The sequence below is a fragment of the Maniola jurtina genome, chromosome 6 (assembly GCF_905333055.1).
Source record: "Maniola jurtina chromosome 6, ilManJurt1.1, whole genome shotgun sequence".
Taxonomy (NCBI): Eukaryota; Metazoa; Arthropoda; class Insecta; order Lepidoptera; family Nymphalidae; genus Maniola; species Maniola jurtina.
This window is the reverse complement of record NC_060034.1, coordinates 13,463,810-13,482,807: the sequence shown is the minus strand read 5'-3', so window position 1 is coordinate 13,482,807 and position 18,998 is coordinate 13,463,810. Positions and strand designations below refer to the sequence as shown.

Below are 18,998 nucleotides of genomic sequence, written 5' to 3'. Positions count from 1 at the left end.
TATCTCCATTCCAAATTTCAGCCAAATCTGTCGAGTAGTTTTTGCGTGAAGGAGTAACAAACATACACACACACACATACACACAAACTTTCGCCTTTATAATATTAGTGTGATAGTGTAATACATTTTAGAGAGTTTGCTCAGGAACTTCACAAGCTTGTCACTGTTTATGAATCTGTTTTGATTTAAAAAAACAACAGAAATGAGCCCAGGTTAGATTTTTTCGTTTCAGTTAATCTTAAACTTACCGGTACCTTCCTCTAATACCTCGTAGTCCGTACACCTGCGATTCGAAATGGCAGTCACGACTTGCAAATCTCGCCCCAATAACCGAGTTCGTTCATCGAGAATCAAATGACTTGTTATACATACAGAAGCCATTATTACCATTCCGTACCGATGTTTTATCTCCCATTGTTTCACCTTTACTTTGCACTAACTACTTGCTACGTGTGATGTCAAGATTATCCAATGTAATTTCAACTCTAGTCACTACAAATATGATACATTTTAAGTTGAGCGTGTCTCAAAAATTAACTTATTGAATACTATTGTATCAGTTTCCATTGTAACAACATGGCGTATAAATCTAGCGTGGATAATCCGTAATAAATACTCTGACCCTGAAAGTAACTGAAACTAATTGGCTATTCATACGAATTCTCGTCTTCACGTATTGTACTTTTCTTTATTGAGTAATTAATTAACGTTTTGAATATTCTATAGTCAAGCTATGACATGATCACGTTTTTGTACCAGAAGTATGATAGTAGGTAATAAAAGGATGACATAATTTAATTAAGATCATCTTAGGGCCGACGGATACCGACAAAGTGGAGTGGAGCCGAGACATTTTGATAAGAACTTATTATTCCCTTTAAAAATATGGTTGAAACTGGTCTATAATGAAAAAACCATGGGGGAAAAAGGACGCACGTTGCCTCTAGGCCAAAGTTGGCCATCTTGATGGGTGCTTATTTCGGAGGAGACCGTACTTACCGTAGGTAGCGATGATTAATTAAAATAGCTACTGCTCCTCGGCTCAACTCTACTCTGTCGTTGTGCGTTGTGCTTAAGACTTTTACATATAAAATTTGTATTCTATTTTATTACGCACAAAAGTAGGTATATTATCATGCCACAGCCGTTTTGATCAAATATGTGTGGTCAATATTTTCTAATTTGCTAGTTAATTTAATTCTAGTTACCTTGACACCATTTGGGTAATTAATTACTACTTTCATGACATTGTGCGGTAGAATTAATTTATTAATTTGAAATTGACATGAAAATACTATGAAATGTTTATTTCAGTCATTGCTAGTTCGTTTTAGCATGTATGTAACTAAGTATAACTACATTGGAAATTAAGTATAAAAGTAGTGCTCATAATTATTTACTCAGAATAAAAGACTTCATGATTTACAGCCCTGGAGCTACAATACGTTATAATTTTTAACCCCCGACCCAAAAAGAGGGGTGTTATAAGTTTGACGTGTGTATCTGTGTATCTGTCTGTGGTATCGTAGCTCCTAAACTAATGAACCGATTTTAATTTAGTTTATTTTGTTTGAAAGATGGCTTGATCGAGAGTGTTCTTAGCTATAATCCATGAAAATCGGTTCAGCCGTTTGAAAGTTATCAGCTCTTTTCTAGTTACTGTAACCTTCACTTGTTGGGGGTGTTATAAATTTTTAATTTACACTTGTCACTTAATTGTTCGATTGATACGTACCCAGAGTTTTCGATGAAAGTCTAGTCAAAAATATATGAGCACAATATGAGTTTACCTTCTCCAAACATGTTATATAGGCATTGCGTATATTATATGCAGTATGCAGGTATATGACGACGTGCACGCTACTGTGTGTCTTAAACTGAAATACAATAGCACTATTGTATATTTTATAATCATCAGATTATAAGATATCATTATTTTCGAATTACAGAAACGCCTCTAACAGTGGCAGCCGGCCTAAAGTCTCCCGCCAAAGTATTAATAGCCCTTGTAAATGGTGGAGCCCTTCTCGACTATCGGACTAAAGACGGCAGCACGGCAATACATCGAGCAGTAGAAAAGAACTCCTTAGAAGCAGTCAAAACTTTACTGGAACTTGGTGCATCACCTAACTACAAAGACGGCAAAGGATTAACGCCCTTATATCTATCAGTTACGAATAAAACAGACCCATTGTTGTGTGAAACGTTACTTCATGATCATGCAACGATTGGGGCCACTGATTTGCAAGGATGGCAGGAAGTGCATCAGGTACGTCTTTCTCTTTCTTTTATCTGATTTTGGAAATAATGAGATATCTTCTTGTTCTTCGTCTTTGCATGATACTGGCATTTTGTCAGAGAGTTGCCATACATTGCCAGCTTATTTCCGAAAGTTAACAAAAGTTGACGGTTAACAATTGATAATAATCATCATGGTAAGCAATGATTGCTTCTATCAAGCATTTCCCCTTTCCACTAAAGTAAGCGTAAAACTTAGTGCTCTGAATGAGTACGATATAATAGATCAAAGAGTGCGCTATAGAACCCATGCGCGTTAATTAGACTGTAGTCCAACCTCATAGTATGAGTTATTAAAGCTCATTCGCCTATTACAACTTCCAGGCGTGTCGAAACGGCTTAGTCCAGCATCTCGACCACCTCCTCTTCTACGGGGCAGACATGAACGGAAGGAACGCTTCAGGCAACACCCCGCTACATGTATGCGCCGTCAACGCGCAGGACTCTTGCGCGAGACAACTGCTCTTCAGGGGCTGCGATAAGGAGTCGCTGAACTTCGCTAATCAGACACCTTACCAGGTTTGTAGAGACTCCTTACCAGGTTTTTAAAGACTTCTTACCGGATCCATAGAGATTAGAGACCTGTTATCAGGTTTTAGAGACTCTTGCCAGGTTATAAGAGGTTCGCTACCAGGTTTTTAACTGAATACAACCATATCGTCCATCTATCTTTGTCTTAGTGTCAAAGTATTGCAGGAAAAAATCGAACGGGATTGAATCAGATTGGGATTAATATTATTTACGATATTTACTATTTTTTTTTTACTTTCAGGTTGCAGTAATAGCCGGAAATTTAGAATTAGCGGAGGTGATAAAAAATTACAAATCGGAGGAAGTTGGTGAGTTCCACCTGTTTATAGTTAGCATGCGGCTGCCGCTTACTACAATATTATTTTATGCATAAATAATAGCGTATTTATATCTATAATCTGCGCCAAATGAGATTTACTAAATTATTTGCCAATACTTCCAGATATTGTTTTTTGATTCGACTGTATATATAACCATACATAAATCAACCATAGTGTTAAAATGCCTATTAACCATGTCTTTAAAACCAACTAGTCACTTCATTCTTTTACCTATACTCGCTTTATTAAATTGGTTATCCTAAAATACTTATTGCCGATAAAGGTCTACAATTTGTAGTTAGGTACTCATTTGGCGCAGATGTTTATTTCAATCACCAGTTTAAAACTTTATAGCATTTACGGAAATGCTTTATAACTAATAGAGTGTAATTGATTTTTTTATATTAATTTTATAGCATAGCATTATAATGTTTAACTATTGCATGCGACCATTCATACTAACTATATCAAACTCTTAAAGTTAAGATTCTATTCCATTGCTTATTATCATAATGGTGATGGTTGTATATTGAATAATATACTATTAAGTAACACTATAAACATATTTAGGTACATAACTATTGGGTATCGATGACATTATTTTATAACACACAATTTGTTCAACACTTCAGAATAATATGTATACAGGTGTATTTAATTATTATTTAAATTTATATTTAGTTATATTTTATTAGTATTGAGTTATATGTATTTTAATATTTGTGTTTATGGCACGTTTATATTGTGTTCGGTAAATTTTATATAATTTAAAGATTACGAAATAATATGTTGAGGGATATATTTTCTCTTGTTATTTTAGTGTTCAATATAATATAATTTGTGCTGTGACGGCATTCAAGTCTTGGTGTCGGTTTTTATGCACAGCTCATTATACTGAACTGTATGCCCGTCATGAGTGGTGTTTCAAATAGATACTAGACATAATGTTTCCTTACAAAATAATCCCGACGACCGGCGCGGCCATAGGCTTTCCACAAAATCGAAAGATTGAGTTGAAGCCAAGGCCTAAGTGTGGAATGACAGGTGATAAAAACAAATTATTGTGAAACCACCTTGCTTACCGGCCGTGCGAATCTTGAATAGTGTACGTTTCTATACAATAATAATTGTTCTTTGCCTACATCGCGTCGCTTGTCGCGTTGTTGAGTATAGTCTCTTATTATTTTTTTTCGAATTGTCGCGCATTTGGATTTAGAAGACCACGACCCGCTGTTATCATAGCACTTATCACTTCATAATTTCATAGAAACGGTGGCTCATATAATTTGGTGGGCAGACTTCGTCTTTGATCATTGCCAATACTGTCAAGCGATAAAACAGAAATCAGCGATACAGGCAAATAAATAGTTGTATAGAAACGTAAACTATTTAACGAATCCCGCGCACGGTGCTGTAATGATCCTCCATATTACTTTGTTTTTGATGCGCGTCACTAAGCGATGTAGGTTAAAGTGTCCTTGAACCAAGAATTTTGTTTGTACACCACAAAAATAACTAAATTATCATTCTTTTATTCGTTTCTTTTCCCGCACGGTTTGTTTCACTATTAGTTTGTTCGGTTGGTAACGAAACGATTGCAGTGCCGTTCCGCGGGCCGCCACGATACAACCCGAAGAGACGATCCGCCGCGTGGGGAGGCTGGTGGAACGCTGGAGACCGATCTTCCTTGGCCTCCTCCACGAGAATCCCAGCGGAACTGGATGCCATATTGCGAAGGCCGCAAGGGTCAACGAACTCCCCCTGCAGCCTGGAAAGACCATTTTCCTCCGCCTCTTCAAGTATTAGCGACGCGTCACATCCGAGCCACGAAGACGACGCGAGCATACTAACAGGTAAAACTTTCGAGGTAACCAGACTTTGCCCACTGAGTCTCAGAACAGTGAATATAGAAGCCTTCACTATTATATTTTGTCTGATGGGTGTCAAAAAACGCAAATTTGCCGAAATTAGGAATAAAATCTCTCTTTGTTATCGATAATTTATTTAGCAACGTAGTTTTTGACAAAAATTACCATACAATTTTTGAAAAATAACAACGTTGCTTGGTAATTCATCGACAGATTACAGATAGATTGATTTTGATCGTTATATTATGTACCATCGAAGGCAAAGAAACGGTGGATATCAAAGTTTAGGGATTTGATGTTTGACATTCACTGTTAGGGAGGTGAGTACGCGAATTAAAGTACCGAGTGTAGTATGGCGGACTATGGCTATGAACAAAACATACGTTTGACAATTTAGTTAAGACCACTTCTGCTATATTCATGGTTCTGAGCACTGAGCACAATACACGTGTCCGTGTGACCAACAACCATCACCATGCACCGACATCACAAGTCACACCATCGTTGCATGTTCTGTGTAAATGTAATTAATTCTAGATGTTTCCACGGTCCGCTTGTTCGCTTCATACCTTTACGGAACATTTAAAATTTTCTATATCCCACTTCTGATTTTTTTCGTAGGGATGTTTTTGCTCCTTGTGTGATCCTACTATTAATATGACTATGTTGATCACAATAATTATGTTAGAAAATATTTAATGTTTTTGATTATTTTGATGTAAGTATAGGTAACAGAAATTGCCTTGAATCGAATTTTTTTCTTAGAGTTATAAATGGGATCCTTTTTCTATTATACAATAAGATATCAGTACAAAAAAAAAACTAGCGTGTGGTGGATATTATAATATAGGCTTGATTGATCCAAATTCCAAATATGATTCCAATTAGCAGCCCTTAACAACTTCAGGAGCACTACCGTAGTCTCGTGACACAGTATATTTTGCAAAGATGTGCGGTATAAAGCCAGCAGCTTTTTCGAACCAATTTATCTTTTCATAACGGCTGGCTAATCAGAGCCAACTATGTAATGATTATGAATAAAAATAAATGCTAATTTCAGGGCAGAGATAGGCTGATTTAACGATTTTTAGGGTCTAATATTTTATTCACACTGTACCGAGGCAATTGATGCAACGGCCATACTGACGCGTGCGGGCTGGCGATGTGCACAGATAAGAGCGCGGGCGACACCAGCGACATCATCTCGGACTCGTCGGGCGTGGGCACCAGCAACTCCGACACCACCACGTGCTCGCTGCAGGCCGCCGCCACCGTGGTGTGCCTCACGCCCTACGAGCCGCCCGCCGCCGCGCAGGCGCACGGACACCTGCGGCTCAATCAAGGAGACATCATCGAAGGTATACAGGCCTGCGTCTGAGACGGCTCCTTAGTTGGGGCATGGGTAATAGAACGGTGTATTCACACTGTTCCAAGAGAGGGCGCGACGAATAGCGAGCTACCCTGTTCACACATTCGTCCTCAGTCTCGTCTCGCGCCACGCAATGCCTACATTATGCGCGACATGTCGATGACATTTGGCAAGTAGCAGATGGTGAATATGTAAGCGCTGATGTTAAAGTCAAGTCGCTGTCATCCTTTCTGCACCACGCAGCCTCCTCAGAAACCGTCTTGATAAACGGCAGGTTTGATAGGGCATAGATAAAAACTGATTTTAAATCGGAACAGGATTGGATGGAAAATATTACTAATGGTTTTTTCAGCACAACATAATGACCCCATAAAACCATATAGGTACCTATTATCCTTAGAAGAAATAGTATACAATATAGGTGGCTTTATTTAAAAACGCCAATATTTCTAGATTAAAAAGGAAATTAACATTTTGTGTTCAATTAATTCAATGACTAACATTATGGAGTATGGACGAACATGTAATATCATTAAAACCATAATTAGATCATTTAACTTTGAGACTAATACTTAAAATAAATCAATTAACTTACTTTGTGGCGTTCAATGCACATATTTTAAAAATATTTACTCATTTAGAACATAATAATCTGAAATTGGACTGCAAGCTGGTTACGAAATTGCAGTTTGGAGCATCTCAACTACCGACTGACTTCGCAGTCCGTTGCTATAAGAGTGCATAGTTCACACTGTGTGCCCTTATTAGAACTAGGATGTAGTTATATCAACTGCACCCCAAATCCAATTTTGTAGTCCAAATGCACCTTTCTAAATCTTGAAACACGCAGTAACTGTAATTTTTGTAATACGTAGGTAGGTACTGTACGCTATACAATAATGTTGCGATTATACTTGCGCAGTGACCGGCGCAACAGACGACGGGTACCTGGAGGGCTCAGTGCGAGGTGGTGCCAGCGGCCTGTTCCCCTCGCACTGCGTGCAAGAGGTGCGGTTGCGACAGAACGCACATTTACACCAGGTGTGTACCCATCCTTATATTGCCATTTTTGCTTATCGAATTTGTTGTACATTCCTTCCAACAACGTAAATTCGTGTCTTGGAAAAGCTCTTAATACATTTAAGTTTACGTAACATCCAAGTTACCACTACATCAATGTTTGACAATCAGAAAGTGTACAATAGTACCCAATTTGAATAAATGACTTTGACTTTGACTTTGAAATATCTTGTTTCAAACCTTCCAGGTGCTATCGTCAGGACCAATCCACCACTCGCGAGTCACCGGCAGACGGGAAATGGCCCTCAGCAAAACATACAGTGCTACAGCTCCTAGGATTAAGAAATCGTAAGTTTGTCCAAACTTTGTTATTTTATATAGGTTATATGTCAAAAAATACAAATCCACGTAGTCCAAAAATACAAGTCCCGTGGAAACCTTTTGTTTTTCCAGGATAAAAAGTCCTATGTCCATATTAAGGTAAAAGTCTGAGTGCCTTTTAAAGTAAGTTGTTTTTAAAATTGAAACTGAAAACTTACAGATATGGTAACATGGAAACTCGAACCGTGGTCCTCCACCGAGCGCGGCGAGGTTTCGGCTTCGTCCTGCGCGGCGCCAAAGCCTCATCACCCCTCATGGAGTTACGGCCTTCGGAGCGATGTCCCGCGCTGCAGTACCTCGACGACGTGGATGCGGGCGGCGTGGCTGACCGGGCAGGCCTGAAAAAAGGAGACTTTCTTGTTGCGGTAAGTTTCATCGACATTTGATTGTAATGTAGTGAAACTAGCCGTTCTAAATGGTGTTTTAAGAGGATTCATCATCAGCAGCCTGTGGACGTCCACGGTTGGACATATGCCTTCCCTAAAGAGCGCCACCACACCCGATTCTCAGTCTTCTTCACCCAGTCACTTTTCGCCAGCCGCTTTATATAGTCGGACCATCGTTCTGGAGGGTGTCCCATACTACGCTTGCTTATACGCAGTCTCCACTCAAGCACTTTCCGGCTCCGACGGTCATCGCCTCTACGATAGTTATGGCCAGCCCACTACCACTTTAGCTTGCTAATAGTTTAGGCTCTCAGTGACCTTGGTTTTCCTGCAGATCTCATTTCGGATCCTATCCCTCAGGAAAATTCCTAACATAGCCCTGTCCAAAGCTCGCTGACCAACTTTGAATTTATAGACAAGACCGTTTGTCAGTGTCCACGTTTAAGAGGATGATCTGGTAAAAAATTGATTGATCAATGTTTGCAGATCAACGGCGAAGACGTATCGGCGGCGTCGCACGAGCACGTGGTGGAGCTCATCCGCAGCTCTGGCGCCCTGGTCTCCATGACCGTCGTCTCGCTGCATGGCCACAGTAAGATCATTTTACTTACCTAGGGTTCCGTACCCGAAAAAAAAAGTCTGCCAACGGGTGCCATAGCCGCGTAACAAACAACTGTGCACATCTGTCACGACTATCAGCGGCCGCTAACGTACCCGTTCGCTAGTTTGTTTACGCCTTTACTCGTTAAATTAAGTGCGAAAGTCAATTTTTTTTAATACATATCAAAAATGGCGAAACCGGTAGGATTCGAACCTGTGTGTTCTGGGTTCGCGCCCAACCTATGACGCTAAGCCACGGCTTCGCCTACTACCAGTGCCGTAATTTGTGATAATGTATATGTTCACTCAGTACTGAAGCGACTGTTAATGCCATCTAGTTCCGAAACTTTGCAGCTATCAAAACTACGTCCAAAGGGCGATATTACAATGCAGCTCCATATTATTGAGTAATTCTCTTTGGATATTTGTTTGAGTTACCAACATAAACCAACTAAATATTCTACAGTGAGTAACGAGAACAACACATGTACGGTGCCGACGAGTAAATCACAAAACCAACTGTCGAGCTCCGGCCGCCCCTACGCCGCTACCTTACCGAGAAAAGCCGCTGGCGGTATGTGCTGACTTATTGAAATTAATTAAATATTGAGTTAATGCACAGATCATCTTTAAGGATATAGAAATTGCTTGATATTTAAAACCTACAAAAAATATGAAAATCTGAGTTCTACACGATAGCTACTTATTTACATAAATATTAATTACTATATCCCAGTGACACCTGCATAATAGTTGACCACTGCACATTAACTGACAGCTGCATAATAATTATTATTGACAACTGCATGATAATTGACACTGCACAGTAGGTAATTGACACCTGGAACTCAATTACAGTAAAATGACAGCTACACATGTATGACGATCGCAATCACCTCTGATTGGCCGACACTCCGTCGCTATTTGCTAAAATACATTGTTGCTGAAATGTCATAAATTTAGCCAATCAGTGCAATTGAGATTAAAATACTGATTGTTGTACCAACAAGCTTTTTCGGAATCGATCTCCTGCTTAATTATCGACAGCTATTATTGAGCGTAATAATTGTCACATCAGCATAAATTAACAACTGGATAAGTGACAATTGCACAATAAGTATTTGATAAGTCCACAATAACTGACAATAAAATAACAATTGCTAATTAAAAACTACAATTGGTAATTGCACAATAATAATAATTGAGACACCTGCTTGATTATTTATTAATAGCTGCTCAATAACTGACAATTGCACAACAATTCAAACTAACAATAGGATGAATCCCGCACAGGTCGGAGTCCTGCGCCCGCGCCGCCACGCCGCGATCCGCGCACCACACTGAGCGTGGGTCGCGCTAGAGCCAAATCTATGGTTGCTGGGCTAGGTAAGAATAATGTTTTGAACTATGTTTTAACTTTTAATACCCCGTAGAACCCTTAAGCACCTCATGACATTTTTATTCTCCTCGTGTCTTTATTTAATTAAATCAGAATGAATGTATCTATTTTTGTTTGCCCCCTAAGCGTTCATACCATTATCGGCTTGCTATGAAACTTTGAACTAATCTTGTTACTTTCTCATCGAACCGATCTTGACAAAATAGTACATTAATAAAAAGCACCTTGGAGATAGACTCGGCATATTTTACTTAAGAAAGCCAAAATTACCACGGGATTTTTTAGAGGACCTAAATCCATGCAAATGAAGTCGCAAACGTTAGATTTTTTAGTAAAAATTGATTTTGATGTTTATAGAAAATGGCGGTGAGAAGGAGGAAAGTTGTGAACCTTTGAGCGTGGCCGGCAAGTCGTCGTCCGCCGAGTCCGTGCAACTACATGGCGGCAGCAACAGTGAGTAATTCTCTATGTAAATGTAAATATTATGCAGTAGAAATATAGCAATTTGAAATGTCTATGTAGATGGGATGTGATGTTTGATGATCTACCAAAAAAAAAAGAATCACCTTAGATATACTATCGCTATTGTTATCGTACCGGACCATACCAATAAAGACTTGCATCATGTGTTAGGTCGAATTTATGCCGCTTAAATATTTTCACGTATGTATGTTTGCAGGCGGGACGCCGATGTCCGGCACGCCGGTGGCGCCGCGGACCGCATCCATACGCGCGCGGCCGGTGTCCGGCCGCATCACCGCCGCCGAGCTCGAGGAGCTGTTCCAGCGACAGGCCGATGTGGATAACACGTTAGTATGCTTCCTTGACCCTGAAATTTAAAAATTGTATGTCGCGAAAATACCTGAAGACACGCAATCTATAAATTCCCGCCTGTCCCAGACCTGAGAACAGAGGCACTGGGAATAAACGAATGCCTAAAATCTTATCCAATTATGGCTTGTTGACCTATAAGACACGAGGAGGGTAGGAGAGATTTTTTAGTGCCCAAAAGAAAAGTTCCCAGAAGAAGAGTAACTGATATAAATCAACGTGTCGCGAAGGCCTTAAATGGGGCACAACGGTCGACGAATCGATTTTGGTATCCCAAAGCGTTGGAATCGAGACTCCGCACCGGTCATGGCAGCGTTGGGAAAACCTCTTATTTTTCTCCTAATTACGACCATTCCAAACTGCAAAATCATTTTGTCGACTCAGTATCAAAAATAACTGTTTTACGAATTGTTTTAACTTTAACCGCGTATAAAGGTTGCATATAATATTTTTTTATGGAACAGGCATTGCATCGAAGTTTGTCGTTTACAGGAGCAGTATTGGTGCTATGATGACGAGGTCCGCATTCCAAAGCGGTACCGGACCATCCCCGCCCTGCTCGCCCGCCAGACCTCCGGGAAAAGTGTACGCTTCTGTGGCAGAGATGAAAAGGACTAAAGGCAAAGTCAGTAACCTCATAATCATTATTAATATTAACTAACTTTTGCACGGATACATAAAATTAACCGTCGAAAACTGCATGACGTGTCGTGGGAGGTCATCTCTACCTCCATTTAGTTCTATCCTTTAAGCCCTTCTTCCGCGATGACAAATTTAAAACTCTTTAACGCATCCATCTCTTTCCGGGTATTTTCTAGGTCTTTCTGCCCCTTTTTTGTGGTCTATTTTGTCAACACTAGTATACGGCATCCTCTCTAGATGTCGTGTCGTGTGATGTTCCTCATTTATTAGCTGTTTAGCTCGAAATACATTCGGTGACGTCAAGAATTGCATCAGATTCTCTGAGAGGACAGAAGATTTTACGAAGTAGTTTTTGAAACTTACTTTTTCTTTTCTACTCGCACAGTAAGAGATCAAAGTTATGACTAGTTTATGGTAAATTCTGGTTCTATTCCAGTTCTGGAGCAAATCCACGGGTTCTCTCCGACGCGACTTCCACTCGACGCCCGACCTGGCGGCCGAGCTGGCCGCGCATCCGCCGAGGACGCGATCCAGCGAAGATGTGCATGGTAACTACCCTCATTTTTAACTTTAAAATAAAGAGGAGATTTAAAAAAATTAATGAATACATTTCCTTAACTTAAAAAAAACCACAGGTTACACGTGGGTTAGTAACAGAAGTCTTGCTCAGAAGTATTAGGTTTGATAGCTTAAGTTATTACATTTAATGAACAAGCTGACACCCGACGTGTGCTACTACTACTAAAATATCTATAACTATCTTCGCATTATTGCCTTTCTAATCAAATAAGTTTGGTCTTACAAACTCTAACTGACTTTTGTCTTGACTTGTAGGGTCACAACGAGGGCCACCCCCCGCCGAGGCACCTCCCCCGCCGCCCGATGCGCCCGCGTCCTCGTTCCGGCCCGCGGCAGCCGCCAAGCTGTACGCGTCGCCGCGAGACCTGGCCGCCGTTGCGTACCGCCCCGCTAACAACAACGAGCACACGGTTAGTATTGCTATATACTCACAACGCCTCACAGCAGCCGCCAAGCTGTAACAACAACAGCACACAGTTAGTATTGCCGCAGGCGCACCAGGATGCGCCTCCGCTGCCGTTACTGACGTATATGTTCGGTCCGCAGGTGCGCAAGGCGGGCCCGCTGCGCTCGTGGTCGGGGCCGGCGCGCGCGCACTCGGCGGACGACGCGTCGCACCAGTACGCGCAGCCCATCAACTTGCACAAGGGATTCGTGCGACAGGTCGGCTCGCAAAACATACTAATTGCCTCTAATTGGACAAATGAAAACTAAAATTGACTTTTTGTGTATGTTTTCTTTATAACTCTAGATAAACCAAACAGACAGGACACAGGAAGCAATAGCTCTAAAGACAGCTTTTGAATTTTAAAAGTACTAAGTACATCATAAAAGTTTAAGTGCCCTTTAAACTGACGTTTAACTCATGCGCTGTTATGCGATTAACGGGTTTTCGTAATAAAACTATAAGTCATTTTTGCATACCATAATCAACGTTAACTGCTATTGCGGTAACCATTCAACTGAGTTCTTACTCTAGTGAAAATTTGTAAGAAAACGTTTCGCACTGAATTCTTTAGGGGTAAATTATTATGACGATTCAAAAGCACTTGTGAAAGTCTACTTGAATAAAAATCTACTCTATTCTTTTCTTTAGACTTTATATTCTGGCATATAATTTCCAGAACTCGACGCCAGCGCCCCCTATCCCGGAGCCCGACTACAGCATGTCGGAGTCGGACGACGACGCGGCGCCCAAGCCCAAGAGCGAGCCTGCGCCCGTCGCCGAGACCAGCGCCAACAGTAACACCAGGTGAATTACTATAGAGTGAACACCTCGTACAAACAAGCGTGACCTGAGGACCTGAGGAGGTCCAGCAAAATGGTCTAACAGCATAAAGAGGGAGGGGATGTTGGTGGGAAAAGGAAGGATGAATGTGAAGGCTGAGTATCGGGTGTGGTGGTTCAACTTAAATCCTTTTTCAGACATGAAACTTCTTTGTTTAACACCCTAACCCTTAAATTCCGATTTCAGGATTGTACCAATTTACACGACAATTTATGAAAATGACGATGGCGAGACGAATAATTGTTATTTATAAAGATGTCATTTTAAAAGGTACTTTTATCTGCATTTTGAATCGTGCCTCTGGGTCAAGCTGTGTCCATGTCATTGGGAAAATGTTTGTCTTAATGTCGTCATCCACTAAGTTAGTTTTAAGCAATCATCAAATGTGCGAACTTAGCTTTACTTTAGCTTACCTATCTCCTTTTTATGTCCAAATCAATGACCATTTTCAATCCAAATATCTATTAAGGTCATTCATATTCATAGATTTACAATTCCATTCCATTGTCAATCAAGAACTTCTTTTAATTGCTGATTTTTTTCACTATTTTCATCTTTTTTGTTTGATATATTTTCGTCTGTTTTTTTTTTTGTTGTTGTTGTTCTGTTCATTCTATGTGTATTTAAAAGTTTTCATTCCAAAAAAAAATGGAATAACTAATTTACAAGAGATTTAGAGACAATTTCATTACTATACTTACGATACAAAGTTACAAACTTACTAACTATTACTAATAGTTAAAAAAAGTGCAATTCGAACCCACCTATCGTTAAGTTTGTAATTTGAGGATTACTTGTCCTTTCTAAACTAAGATATTTAGAGAGAGACATATAAATAACTATAGTAAGTAATACTAGGTACTTTACAATTGTCACATATCTACCGTGCTAACAAAGGTCCATATTTTCAGCGGCAGCAGCACCGGTTCGAGTTCAATGCAGCATTCATTCTCCGTGGACGAGATCCAAAAGATCCGAACGCGGCTCAAATCATCCAAATCCTGCGGCGACGAACTGGGCGGAGTCGAACGAGACGACGGCGACAACTCGTCATCTGGAGTCTCCTCAGACCAAGAAGCCCAAGCGAGACCACCCAGACGAGACAAGGTCTCCTTCTGTGCTTCTGTAACAGTCAAGTCCTCAAACGACGTCATCAGCACGGAACCAGTACATAGTTCTTCGGAAAGCTTAGCAACTCCCCCACCGCCGATGCAACGACACAATTCCCTAACCCGGAAAAGGGCGACTGCAGCGCTTTTGAGAGGGAGCGTCGGAGGCGCTAGAGGTAGATCGGCCGCGGAAAGACTAGGTGTAGATATTGATAAGGCTCCCGGAAGGCGAGGCAGGGCGGCCGTGTCGCTCGCCGAGCTTCCCCCGCCTCCTGAAGAACCCGCTCCTTTGCCCGGGGATGGAACCGCTCCCGTCTTAGCCCCACCTCCTCAATTCAGCGACCGCGTGAGAGTGGTTGCCGCTCTGCCCAAACTAGCCCACCTGCAATGAGCTGGCAACCCTGAATCGTCCGGAAACTCCGATACGATGATTACACCCTCCGAACTTCCTTCTTAGGCCATTTTATAGTACCATTGTGGGTATTATGTACTAATTTTTTACTGGATCTCGCTCTCGATAGTAAAGATGCCTTTCTTCTAGGGGTTTACTTCGCAAACTATCTTCGCAAAATTTGCAAGGATGACAAGAGACAGATGTTTTGATAGCTCTGGTAGAAAAATTACTTAGGCGAAGGGTTACTTTGAATATTTTTCTACCAGAACTATAAAGAATTATACATCTAATTGGTGGGTTAAACGCACATTCCTTACAATGAATCTCTCACATCCCTTGTGGAAAGGCAACCTAAGGATAACTGTCCATCAGAGTATGTGAAGGAGATAAGCCCTGAGAAACATTCAATAAAAAGCTGTTTAGAGAAAATTAGTCTTATTGGTTGATCTTTTTCTCTTAGTCCATTGCGTATTTTCCTAGCATCTCTGATGGCAGTAATCTCATGGTATCTATTGCATTTTATCGATCATGAAATACTATGTAACGAAAGCAAATAAATCATTAATTAAATTTCATCACATTGTAGAAGTAAGAGGTGTGATTGTAATATGTTATGAAAGTTGGCATAGAAGATTAGGGTACTAAAAATGTGTATATTATATATCCCGGGTATAAAATTAGTATGAAATGTCTATGTAACGGTGCACCTTAGTAGACCAAATGACCAGAAATTGGCTTTAAGTTTAATATGAAATCAACATTCCAGATTTAGAAATTAATGTGTGTAACATAAAGTAACTATTGATTTATGTGTAATCGACTGCATACTATCGGATAATTCGGGCGATGTTTATAAATAGAACTGATAGGTAGTACTTACCATTCATAGACGAAATAGATACCTTCAAATCAAGCTCACTTGAAGTCTAGTGCCAAATTTAAAACACTAAGGCTGAGATCTATACTGCGTACTTTGACTTTTAAAACGAGACAGAAGTATGTCTTTTACATAAATCTGTCTCGTTTCAGCTCTTAAGTCAGCAGCCAAAGTAGGTAAGTAGCATATGCTTTATAGATCTCTTCCTAAGACCTGAATTGTCGCATCAAAGCTTGGACTGAATAGGCGCCGTCACTTAGCGGCTGCTATATATACTCGTAGATAAATGACGTCGCTAAAAATAACATGGTTTCTTAAAAAGTGTTTTTTGACGTCGTTACGTCGTTGTCAAAGAATGTTTTATCTCTTGTTTCCGTCAAATTGCGGCCGTTATGTGACGACACCGATATAGTAGGATAATAGAGCCTAGAGCTTTACTGTGTCAATAGGGCACTCGTAAACAATTGTCTCGTAAACAATTGTTTACGAGTAAATACAATTTTCACGACATCTGTATATCTAAATAATTCTGGATGTAAATTATTCGATGCACCGATATAGAATTTATCCTGTGAGCTATATTTGACGGACGTTGATATTAACTTATGAGCCGTAGTATAAATTTTCACTTTTCGGACACTCGCGTAGGGTAAGCGTGAATTGTGACACACAGTTCATTTGCGGAAGAGAAAGCGTGAAATATAAACTTTTGTAATCAAATGACTAAATGAAACCAAAGATTTATAGTATTTATTGTTGAGGAGTTAACATTGATATAGTTGAAGCTAATTTTTATACATTCCCTTATTAACTATAGTATTATGATTATATATTATAATTAATATTCAATATTTATGTCCTCTGAAACTAATCAATTGGATATATACGGGGTTACCGAAAAATATAATGCTTGGATTTCGCTGTATGCAACATTCGCCATTTCTGCATACCATAAAACAAACAAAACTTTTCTTTGCACGATTAAATCTCTTGACAACTACCCGCACTTTTTATAAAAAGGGAAGCAACGCCATCTTTTCAAGAGTTTACAATAATATAATTGATACCTACCTATAAGAATATTTCGCGCGAAATCCTGGCTTTTTCGATGATTCTATAGGAAATATATTATAATATAGTTTTATGTTAATCTCTCTGATGTGTCAAACTAATTTCCACTGTTGCTAGAGATGTACTTATTTTCAAATTCTATTTTATCCCCCTACCTTTTAAAACGCAACCAAGTGCCATCGTGTCTATGATTTTATAATATTTTTTATATACATAATAATATAATATTATATTTTGTAAATAGTTTTACGAGAGCTATTTGAAACTGTTAAAAAGAGTGGACTATGTATATACAAAAAATATATCCGGCCAGCAAAAACGATATATTATTACGATATTATGATAAAATATATGGTTATAATCGAAGTATATTATATGTTTTAAAAGGAAAGTTGATTTATTAATTTGTTTCATTCGTCCATGAATATCGAGAGGTCCACTCTTTTGACGCTATATATTGAAAATCATGCACCTCATACCTACGAGGTGCAAGCCGGCAACTTGAATGTGTTCTCACTAAACTTAGTGCTCATTCAATGCTTTAGTGCGTCATCCGTTCCATTATAGTGTATATTTATAAATTAGTTCTTTTCTATCGTAGCCTGATTTCAAACAGCCATTGGGTGAATGAAGGATTCTATCAAAGACTGTAGGTACCTACTTACATTTTACGTACGAGGATGTAAAGAAAACGTTAAATCTATTTTCTGACCATCTCGGCGCCACTTTATTAACGTTTATTGCTAATGAAAAAGTATCCAAATAGCTGTGTGAAATCATGTTACAAGATCGGAAGAAATCTTACGAATTTTAACACCAATATTAAATTTTTTGTACTCCAGTTATTTGCATCTTGCGTAGGTTTAGAAAGCGTGCTGCGAAATCGAAATACTGAGAAATGGACGTGTTGAGTCAATTTTCTTCTTGAAAGTTTACAAAACTGTCCTTTGGCGTGGGATGAGCATCCTCGCCATAAAATTTTATTTCCAATAGCCTAAAAATCTGTAGACTTTGGTAGCTTTAATGAATAGAATCGCCGACTAATGACTTTAACGGAAATCTTATTGGTGTGATCGGTATAAAATGGAGTTGTTATCGCGCGCAGCTAGGTTTTCTTAGTTAAGAGCAAACACTGCCTATCGGCCACTGAAATGCAGCCTAAAACGCAGCTATTGTAATCTAGCGCTTATTTCAAAGAGCTAAAGTCCATTTCGAAGGCCTGGATGTATTGCAATCGAAACGTCGACTCGGTGGCGATAGAATTTAGGAATTGCCTCTGGATGGAATTATCGTTTAGATACATAATATTCTAGATGAGTACACACAAGGTTGGGTGGATTTTACCTATTCATTTTTTAACTTCACTTTTTGATAACTCTTATACAGTATTTAAGGTTTAGCGAGGAATTAGACATAAGACTGCGGTTGAATGGTTTAAAATTTTTGTAACTTTCATAGACTTAACGTGAGAATTGACATCTAGGGTAACTTAGACGACGTAGACGCTCCATCCTCGTGTGTACTCACTACTCAGGGTAATGTTAGCCAAATTCTAGCTAATTACTAACTAGCTCGAGTCGAGTCTCTTAGCGGGTTGCCGTAGAGCCCATATATTAGCACAATCAAATAATTTCTATTAATTATTATTATTATCGATGTATTATTATGAGTTTACTCTTCTTGTCATTAATTTAAGTTGTATAAATGTATTGTCTACTTAAGGCATAGATAGGTAGTGGTAATTATATTAGGGCAATATGATGATTCTAGAATAACCAAGTGGAAAAGTCGAAGGGAACGTCTTGGCATAACGCTAAGTTTTTACTTCAGGAGTCGAATTGAATTCTTACATTTCTGAACAACGATCACATAATTTTATTTCCTTCTTGTCTTCTGCAAACCAAGAAGTTTTTAATAAACTTTATCAAACAAATTCTGAAGTAGATATTTGGCGGGCCATGCCGGGATGGTCCTCATACATTTTGTATAATATATACCAACAATTGTGTTTCACATTTCATTTGAATCTCAGGTA

The 18,998-nt window shown here is 39.4% G+C and overlaps 1 protein-coding gene across 7 annotated transcripts in view; it reads left to right on the top strand.

The window, feature by feature from the left end:
- LOC123866040 (SH3 and multiple ankyrin repeat domains protein 3) overlaps positions 1-18,812 on the top strand; it is a 221,282-nt gene extending 202,470 nt beyond the window's left edge. For 3 of the 7 annotated variants that reach the window (XM_045907364.1, XM_045907365.1, XM_045907363.1), the window contains 19 exons: positions 1,950-2,269; positions 2,623-2,817; positions 3,071-3,137; positions 4,751-5,002; positions 6,190-6,375; positions 7,309-7,427; positions 7,654-7,754; positions 7,948-8,152; positions 8,660-8,765; positions 9,240-9,347; positions 10,067-10,159; positions 10,530-10,625; positions 10,852-10,981; positions 11,496-11,628; positions 12,082-12,193; positions 12,480-12,634; positions 12,771-12,887; positions 13,349-13,476; positions 14,424-18,812. In XM_045907364.1, coding sequence (XP_045763320.1) covers positions 1,950-2,269; positions 2,623-2,817; positions 3,071-3,137; positions 4,751-5,002; positions 6,190-6,375; positions 7,309-7,427; positions 7,654-7,754; positions 7,948-8,152; positions 8,660-8,765; positions 9,240-9,347; positions 10,067-10,159; positions 10,530-10,625; positions 10,852-10,981; positions 11,496-11,628; positions 12,082-12,193; positions 12,480-12,634; positions 12,771-12,887; positions 13,349-13,476; positions 14,424-15,012 — 3,212 coding nt within the window. In that variant the 3' untranslated portion in view covers positions 15,013-18,812. Of the gene's footprint in view, positions 1-1,949; positions 2,270-2,622; positions 2,818-3,070; positions 3,138-4,750; positions 5,003-6,189; positions 6,376-7,308; positions 7,428-7,653; positions 7,755-7,947; positions 8,153-8,659; positions 8,766-9,239; positions 9,348-10,066; positions 10,160-10,529; positions 10,626-10,851; positions 10,982-11,495; positions 11,629-12,081; positions 12,194-12,479; positions 12,635-12,770; positions 12,888-13,348; positions 13,477-13,698; positions 13,783-14,423 lie in introns of all 7 variants that reach the window. The other 4 variants (XM_045907368.1, XM_045907367.1, XM_045907370.1 and 1 more) reach the window with 3 other exon arrangements.
- Positions 18,813-18,998: the final 186 nt, after the last annotated feature.